The 9,182-nt window shown below is 56.6% G+C and overlaps 1 protein-coding gene across 2 annotated transcripts in view; it reads left to right on the forward strand.

Annotated features, from left to right (window-relative positions):
• LIMD1 (LIM domain containing 1) overlaps window positions 1-9,182 on the forward strand; it is a 46,489-nt gene that overhangs the window by 33,592 nt on the left and 3,715 nt on the right. For both annotated transcript variants that reach the window (XM_006170124.3, XM_006170125.3), the window contains 5 exons: window positions 3,788-3,855; window positions 5,735-5,797; window positions 6,378-6,508; window positions 7,002-7,053; window positions 7,525-7,593. In XM_006170124.3, coding sequence (XP_006170186.1) covers window positions 3,788-3,855; window positions 5,735-5,797; window positions 6,378-6,508; window positions 7,002-7,053; window positions 7,525-7,593 — 383 coding nt within the window. The remainder of the gene's footprint in view (window positions 1-3,787; window positions 3,856-5,734; window positions 5,798-6,377; window positions 6,509-7,001; window positions 7,054-7,524; window positions 7,594-9,182) is intronic.

Consider the following 9,182-nt stretch of genomic DNA (forward strand, 5'->3'; position numbering starts at 1 on the left):
CTAAAACCTTGAGTCCTCTGGAGTCCCTCGACGGGAAGAGTTTACGTACAGTCAGGGATTTGCGAGTGTCCGGGGTGTCTGCGGGCTGGGACGATCCCCCGTCGCTGTGCGCCTTCTCCCTGGGCCCTGCCTTTTCCTTGCCGGTTCGTCGGTGTTCCCACAGCGTGGCAGGCTGTGCCGGCCTCTTCCTCCTCCCTGTCCTAGCCCTGGCTCCTGGCTCTGCAGCACCTCCACCTGAGCCCGGCTCCCTGGGGGCCGGGGTGTCCACTTCCGCTCCCTCCTCCATGGCTGTCTCCCACCCACCCTGTGAGCCTCCCCAGCCTCCCTCCCGAGGGACTTCGGCTTTTCCTTAGTTTCGTCTTTTAAATGTCACTTGTTGTATAGGCACTTAACTTTGTCAGGTGGTATGTACCGGCCTTTGCATTTGTAAAAACACTGTGGGCTGTTTACAAATACTCACTCATCCACTCACTCACTCACTCACTCACTCATCCACTCACTCATCCACTCACTCACTCACTCACTCACTCATCCACTCACTCACCCACTCACTCACTCACTCACACTCACTCACTCACTCACACTCACACACACTCACATACACTCACTCACACTCACCCTCACTCACACTCACATACACTCACCCTCACTCACATACACTCACCCACTCACACTCACACTCACCCTCACTCACATACACTCACCCTCACTCACATACACTCACCCACTCACACACACTCACTCACACTCACACACACTCACCCTCACTCACACTCACCCACTCACACTCACATACACTCACCCACTCACACTCACATACACTCACTCACTCACACTCACACTCACCCTCACTCACATACACTCACCCACTCACACACACTCACTCACACTCACACACACTCACCCTCACTCACACTCACCCACTCACACTCACATACACTCACCCACTCACACTCACATACACTCACTCACTCACACTCACACTCACCCTCACTCACATACACTCACCCACTCACACACACTCACTCACACTCACACACACTCACCCTCACTCACACTCACCCACTCACACTCACATACACTCACCCACTCACACTCACATACACTCACTCACTCACACTCACACTCACCCTCACTCACATACACTCACCCACTCACACACACTCACTCACACTCACACACACTCACCCTCACTCACACTCACCCACTCACACTCACATACACTCACCCACTCACACTCACATACACTCACTCACTCACACTCACACTCACCCTCACTCACATACACTCACCCACTCACACACACTCACTCACACTCACACACACTCACCCTCACTCACACTCACCCACTCACACTCACATACACTCACCCACTCACACTCACATACACTCACTCACTCACACTCACACTCACCCTCACTCACATACACTCACCCACTCACACACACTCACTCACACTCACACACACTCACCCTCACTCACACTCACCCACTCACACTCACATACACTCACCCACTCACACTCACATACACTCACTCACTCACACTCACACTCACCCTCACTCACATACACTCACCCACTCACACACACTCACTCACACTCACACACACTCACCCTCACTCACACTCACCCACTCACACTCACATACACTCACCCACTCACACTCACATACACTCACTCACTCACACTCACACTCACCCTCACTCACATACACTCACCCACTCACACACACTCACTCACACTCACACACACTCACCCTCACTCTCACTCACTCACTCCTCACTCCTCACTCACTCACTCATTCACTCACTCGCTCACTCACTTACTCACTCATTTACTCACTTATTTACTCACTCATTCACTCACTCATCTACTCACTCACTCACTCATTCATTCACTCACTCACTCATTCACTCTCTCACTCACTCCTCACTCACTCACTCCTCACTCCTCACTCACTCACTCCTCACTCCTCACTCACTCACTCCTCACTCCTCACTCACTCACTCCTCACTCCTCACTCACTCACTCCTCACTCCTCACTCACTCACTCCTCACTCACTCACTCATTCACTCACTCGCTCACTCACTTACTCACTCATTTACTCACTTATTTACTCACTCATTCACTCACTCACTCACTTATTTACTCACTCATTTACTCACTTATTTACTCACTTACTCATTTACTCACTCACTCACTCACTTATTTACTCACTTACTCATTTACTCACTTATTTACTCACTCACTCACTCACTCACTCATCCACTGCCTGACAGACAGAGTCAGGCGTCTTCTGCTGGGTCTTCACACTGGCCCTGAGCTGACCCCGTGCCAGGCTCAGGCTGCGTGCCTGGCGTACTCAGGTTCTGGGACGGGATCCAGGACCTGTCCCATGTGAGTCCAGCTCACCACCCCCTGGTGCCCACGATGTACTCTTTACCTCTTAGCTGAAATCTTTGTCCATGCCAAAGTCAGACTTCCTTTTCTTACATTAAAACATAAATACCAATGTTACATTATACATAGTAAGCACGTAGTATATGTAAGCATAAAATGGACCAGCAGGGAGGTTAAGGTGGCTGGATCCCACGTGGCTGTCTACATGGTTCGCGTGCTGGCCTGGATGTGCCAGGCACGTGTGCATGCCTAAAACCCCAGGAGAACGGAGGAGAAGGGACTGCAACGTGGCCGTCCCCCGAGGGGTGCTTTCTCACTTTCCTTCTCTCTCTGTCTCTGGTAAGCACACATGCCCTATAGCAAAAATTAAAGAATAAGTCAAAATGTAAAATGCCTGTATTTCCTTCTAGTCCCATTTGTTTTTCACCCTTAGGTCTTTCATTCACCTAGAGGTTTATGCTTTTGTGGGTGAAGTTATTTCCTGTGTTGTGGCATTTCCTGCATTGGTGGCTGCAGAGTCCCCTCTGAGTGCTGCCCGGTCTCCATGCAGTCTCCCCCATGCCCACCTGGTGCAGCTCTGCCTGCCCGGACTTCGTGGGACGATGTCGGTGTTTGTCCGGGGCTTTCTCTCTGTCACAAGCACTGACTGCTAAGGTCTGCAACTTCGGTGGTTAGCTTTTGCGTTGCGGGCCCAACCCCACGGCGTGTGCTTTCATTGAGGGCCGAGGAGTTGTTCGATTTCTGAAACTCCTCAGAGGCCCTCGGGTGTGTCTCAAGGCAAGCACGGGAGGTGTTTCCAGACCCAGGAGTGCTGCGGGAGCCCATGGGGGACAGTGGGGAGCTCCTGCCGGCAGCACTGCGTGGTACCACATGCGTTCTCAAGGGAGATGGAGGCCTCTTGGGGGGGACACAGCGTCTTTGGTAACCATGACTACTGCTGACTTGTGGCATTTTTTGCATGGTTATTTCCGCTGAAAAAGATTTTGTCTTTTCCGGGCTGGCCCATAGCCTAGTGCTTAAAAGAGACAGATCACATTGCTGACCGCACAGTTCAAATCCCCGCCTGGGTAGCTTGAAAACCACACCAGGTGTGTGTGCATGCCCCAAGTCCCCACAGGATGGAGAAATGGGGAAGCGATTGTGGGGTGACCACACCCAGTGGGAGGTGTTCCCTGGCCTGCAAGCACTGTGTCTTCTGGAAAGTTTTTTTTAAGTTATAAAAAAAAAGCCCTCTCTCTCTGTCTTTCCGTGGGATCACACATGCTTTGTAGAACATTTAAAAAAATAAATAAATAAAATTAAATTTAAAACCTTGCTTGTCTTTTCCCTCTTTTCCACCGCACGTTAGTGTTCTCTGTCTGCCGTGCCTTTGTGCTTTTTCCTTAGGCCGGAAGCTGAGAGGAAAGGCCTTCTATTTTGTCAACGGCAAAGTGTTTTGCGAGGAAGACTTCCTGGTGAGTATGTGCCCCAGGCCTCCCCTTCCGTCCTGGCCAGAGTGAGGGCAGGAGCCATGGCCTAGGCTGGGCTGAGAGACCTTCTCTGCAGGGCCCAGTGCCGCGGAGCCTCCGTGCTGACCCCGCAGCAGCCTGGGTGGGGGCTTGTTCCTGAGTGGACGGCCGAGCGCAGGGCGCTGTCGGGCGGGGCTGTGGGGCCATCGCCCTGCCCTCAGCCGCCTTCCCCTGCTCTGCCCCGTCCACCCATCTCACAAACCTAGGGACCAGGGCTTGTGTGCTCTGGCCTTCCCGTCCTGCCTGCTGTCCCTGGGGGTGCAGCTTCTCCCTGGATCAAAGCCCACCTGCGTGCCCAGTGACCCCGATCTGTGCTCCAGCCCCAGGCAGCACTGAGGCCCTGCCCACCGGGTGTGTCCCTGGGTCGCCCACCCTTCACACAGCAGGCGTCTACAGCAGAAATGTCACGTGGCCTTTGCTCCTTTCCTTGTCTCTGGGACTGTGTCCTGGGTCTGTCCTCAGCCTCACCTCCTTCCCTGTCTCCCCAATGCAGCTGAACACAGAGCTCATGGGCCGTGTCCTGGCAGCTGCCTTGGCTCACCCCTTTGGTGGGGCTCCGTGGGGCTGCTCTGAGGGGCTCCCACATGGCCCGTGGAGGGGGCCCACGTGACACGAACCCAGCATCTGCAGGGCACACAGAGTCACTTTGCCTTCCCATTACATGCCTGCCCACCCCCGCAGGTTGTGTCTGTAACATCCAGGCATTGGGGACCACCCATGTGCAGTATGAAGAGAGTTCTTCTTTTCCTTTAGGATTTCAGGAGTGTGTGTGTGCGCGTGCACTCGTACCTGTGTGTGTGCGCATGCGTGCATTCGTGCCTCTGTGTGTGTATGTGCGTGTGCACTCGTGCCTGTGTGTGTTGTGTGTGTGCATTCGTGCCTGTGTGTGTGTGTGCATGTGTGTACTCGTGCCTCTGTGTGTATGTGTGCATGCACTTGTGCCTGTGTGTATGTGTGTGCATGCATGCACTCGTGCCTGTGTGTGTATGTGTGCGTGCACTTGTGCCTGTGTGTATGTGTGCGCATGTGTGCACTCGTGCCTGTGTGTGTGCCGGTGTGTATGTGTGCGTATGTGTGCACTTGTGCCTGTGTGTGTGTGTGCGTGTGCACTCGTGCCTGTGTGTGTGTATGTGTGTGTGCACTCGTGCCTGTGTGTGTATGTGTGCGTGCGCTCGTGCCTCTCTGTGTACTCGTGCCTCTGTGTGTGTGTGTACGTGTGCATGCACTCATCCCTGTGTGTGTGTGCGCACGTGCACTCGTGCCTGTGTGTATGTGCGTGTGCACTCGTGTCTGTGTGTGTGTGCACTCGTGCCCGTGTGTGTTGCCACAGTGAATCTGTAACAAGTTTCTGTGACACTGACTCTAGACAGGTTTATAGCCAGAACCGGGCTTGAATCTGAGTCCTGTCCTTACCTCGTTCTGGCTATGTGGCCGTGAGAAGGTTGCATAACCTCTCGGAGCCCCAGACTGCCGGCCCCGCCCCACCTGAGTCTCCAGCCAATAGGCCTGGGGTGAGGCCAAGCATTTGCATTTTTTCTTATCAGTTTCCAGGTGATGCCAGGGAACCCCTCTTTGGGAACCACTGAGATAGGGGTCAGGTGCCCCTGCACAGTCCCTTCTGCAGGGCCTGGCCTGCCGAGGTGTCTACACCCCGTTGTCATTAGTGCGAGTGGTGTCAGCGTGTGTCACGGCTTTCGTGGAGGGAGCGCCATCCCTTGTCCTCAGGAGTGACACGTTTCTTAGAAACCCCGTATAGTCCTGCGTGGCGGGAGGTGGCTGACTTGTCGCCCGCGGGTCTCACTCTCTCTCCTCCTCCTCCCTGCAGTACTCCGGCTTCCAGCAGTCAGCCGACAGGTGCTCCCTCTGTGGGCATCTCATCATGCACATGGTGAGTAGGCTCTGCACGAGCACTCCGGGAGGGGCAGGCTTTATTGACAGTCGGCCCTGAGAGACGCAGTGTGCTTGCCGGCAGAACCCACACCGTCGGCTCTCGCTGTCCTAGTGTCTGTAGCCATCGGGCTGAGAACGCGCTCTGGGCCGCTGGGCTCACACCGCCCCACTCTGGGTCCTCTGTCGCTGGGCTCACACCGCTCACACCGCCCCGCTCTGGGTCCTCCGTCGCTGGGCTCACGCCGCTCACACCGCCCCGCTCTGGGTCCTCTGTCGCTGGGCTCACGCCACTCACACCGTCCCACTCTGAGTCCTCCGTGGCTGGGCTCACACCACTCACACCGCCCTGCTCTGGGTCCTCCGTGGCTGGGCTCACCACTTACACCACCCCGCTCTGGGTCCTCCGTGGCTGGGCTCACCGCTTACACCACCCTGCTCTGGGTCCTCTGTCGCTGGGCTCACACCCCCACGTGGACCTCTGGTGCCTGCACACCCGTGGCCTGACGGTGTCTCTCCCCTCCGCTGGCCCTTCCGTCCCTGCAATCCACTGGGCCCGGTCCTTCCTCGTTATGCCCCAGATCCTGCAGGCCCTGGGGAAATCCTACCACCCCGGCTGTTTCCGCTGCGTCATCTGCAACGAGTGCCTGGATGGGGTGCCCTTCACCGTGGACTCGGAGAACAAGATCTACTGTGTCCGGGATTACCACAAGTAAGGGATCGCCACACGGGCAGCCACGCCCTCAGCAGGGCAGCGTGCGAGCTTGTTCGGCACCGGCCTGGCGGCTTTGAGGGGTGCAGCAGGGCCTTGGGAGGTCAGTTGCCACCAGTGTAGACAGGAATTGATTAAAGAATTAGATACAGTGCATAAAAAGAACAGAAAGCGCCATGATCAGATTCCTGGCCGGGCCTCAGAGAACCCGCCGAGCTTCCCAGGCAGCTGTAGGGTGCCCACGCTTGGAGCCATCCGCGAGAGAAGCAGCAGATCAGTCTGTGTCCAGTGGGACAGCCCCAGAGCAGGCTGCATAGTGAGCCAGGCCCTGTCTTCATGCAGGGCAGGGGTGCGGAGGGCGGGTTCGGGAGGAGACCGACGGGCAGGGTGTGGGCGAGCAGGGGTCTGTGCAGCTCCGGATGCGGGTCTCGTCCTGGGCTTGGCTGCCCGGACACGACAGACACCTCTCACAGCGTCCGTGCTCTTCCCACAGGGTGCTGGCCCCCAAGTGTGCCGCCTGTGGGCTTCCCATCCTTCCGCCAGAGGTAAGAGCTTTCTCCGGCTTTCAGAGTCGGCTGTGGCCCTGGGCCGTTTACCAAATCCTGCGCCCATCCTCACGTCTTCCCAAACGTCCTTCGAGACCTCCAGGCCGGGCTGTACCGTCCTCTCCCTTTCTCCTGGCCACTGCCCGGCCGGGGCCTTCCTCTCTGTGTCTCTTTGTCCCTCCGGGCAGGCCAGAATGCGCCTCAGTGCTGACTGCGAGGTGAGCTCGTGGCAGAGGGGCTGGCTTTCGTTGGTGTGTACAGTCAGTACGGGCCGGCCTTTCCGCGCTGACCGTACACCCCGGAGGCAGGACTGCCTCCGCTCGGGCCACGTTGGTTCTGTCCTGCCGGGATCTGTTTTCACTAGGGACTCACCATCTTCGCCCAAGGTGCAGAGCCCTCTTCCCCGCGTTCCATGGCACGTGGAGCCCCGGCCCCTAACTCTTGGCATATTCTTGCTTCCCTTGGCCTCAGGGCTCAGACGAGACGATCCGCGTCGTGTCCATGGACCGAGACTACCACGTGGAGTGCTACCACTGCGAGGTAGGCCCCTGCCGCCCGGCACGAGGGAAGGGCAATGGGTTGGCCGGGGTGCAAGGTGGTCTGCAGGACAGGCAGGCTCTGCCCTCCAGCCCATGCAGGGAATGGGGGTGGGGAGAAGCAGCGGCTGGGGTACGAGGTCTTGACCCTTTTCTGCATGTTTGGGATGGTCGGGTCCTGACGCTGCAGCTGCTCTCTCTGGAGCAGCGGAGCCAGAGGGGTTTTGGGTCCTGTCTGGGCCAGATCATCGGGCAGGTGTGTGATTTGGGGAAAAGACGCCCTCCCCTCCAGCTTAGATCTTTTCTGTCTCCCCAAAGCCTTGGGCCAAGGCCTCCTGGAAACAGGCCTGCCTGTAGGCCGGGGTGCAGGAGCATGAGGGCCCACCCGCCCTGGGAGGAGCTGCCAGTGCCCTGTGTCAGGGAAGCTGGGGTCGCCCCTCCCGAGCGCTTGCGAAGGGCACCTGTGGAATTCCAGCCACAGTTACGTGGATTCCCCCGAGGAAGGAGGTTAGACTCATTTTGTGACCCTGTGGACAGAGAGAACAGGGAGTGTGGGTGACACACAGATTGTCCCAGGTGGGACTCGTCGCTGGGAGGAAGAGGGGGGGACTTGTGCCCCACTGTCCCCTCATTCTGTCCCAGTGCTGTCCAGTGGGAGCCGAGAGCTGTACCATTTCAAGTTTTCTAGTAGCCACATTTTAAAAGATGCAAGTGGGCTAGTCAGTGGCATGGTGGTTAAGGCAGCTGGATCCCATGTGGGCGACCACGTGGTTTCAGTCCCGGACCCAGCCTCCTGAGGAACATGGCAGGTGCATGTGCGCGTGCCCGGAATCCTGAAAGGGAGGTACAGAGGAGAAGGGAGGGGTTACAGCATGGCCGTTCCCTGGGGTGCTTTCTCTCTCTCTCTCTCTCTCTCTCTCTCTCTCTCTCTGGCAAAATTTAAACAAAAACGTTAAAAGCAGCAGACAGGACTCATTTCGTCCAGCCCAGTTTACTCCAAATGTTGCCACTTCAGCATGTGGTCAGTATACGAGATGGCCCGCAAGGCCTTTGTGCAGCCCTGTCGTCCTGAGCCTAGGGGATCAGTGTACACCCACTGACTGCACGCCTCCGCTCTCACCAGCCCCCTCAGGCGCCCACCACGGCACGTGGCCAGTGGCTGTCATACTGGGCAGCGTGGTCCCTGCCTCCACTGGACAGAAGTGTCTGTTCTTTTCTTAAATAAATTATTTTAATTTGGGGACCGGCAGGTGGCGTGGTGGTTAAGGGCGCTGGACTCCCACATGGCCGACCTTGGTTCGCATCCTGGTCAAATTAAAATTAATAAATAGTTTTAAAAAATAATTCTTTAAAATTATTTTAATTGTCATGGGGGTGTGTACTCATCAGAGAGACGGACAGAGAAAAAGGGGGAGAAAGCCCCTCCCTCCAGGGGTGTGGTCAGACCACGGTCCCCCTCCTACATTTCTGCATCCCATTAGGATTTGCGGCATGCATGCATATGTGCCCGGCATGCTTTTCCAACCCCTGGGGAGGATTCACACTGCACTGTCGGCCATGTGGGAGCCGGCACCTAAGCGCCGTGCTGCAGGC

Source organism: Tupaia chinensis, unplaced genomic scaffold (genome assembly GCF_000334495.1).
Source record: "Tupaia chinensis unplaced genomic scaffold, TupChi_1.0 Scaffold148065_1, whole genome shotgun sequence".
NCBI lineage: Eukaryota > Metazoa > Chordata > Mammalia > Scandentia > Tupaiidae > Tupaia > Tupaia belangeri.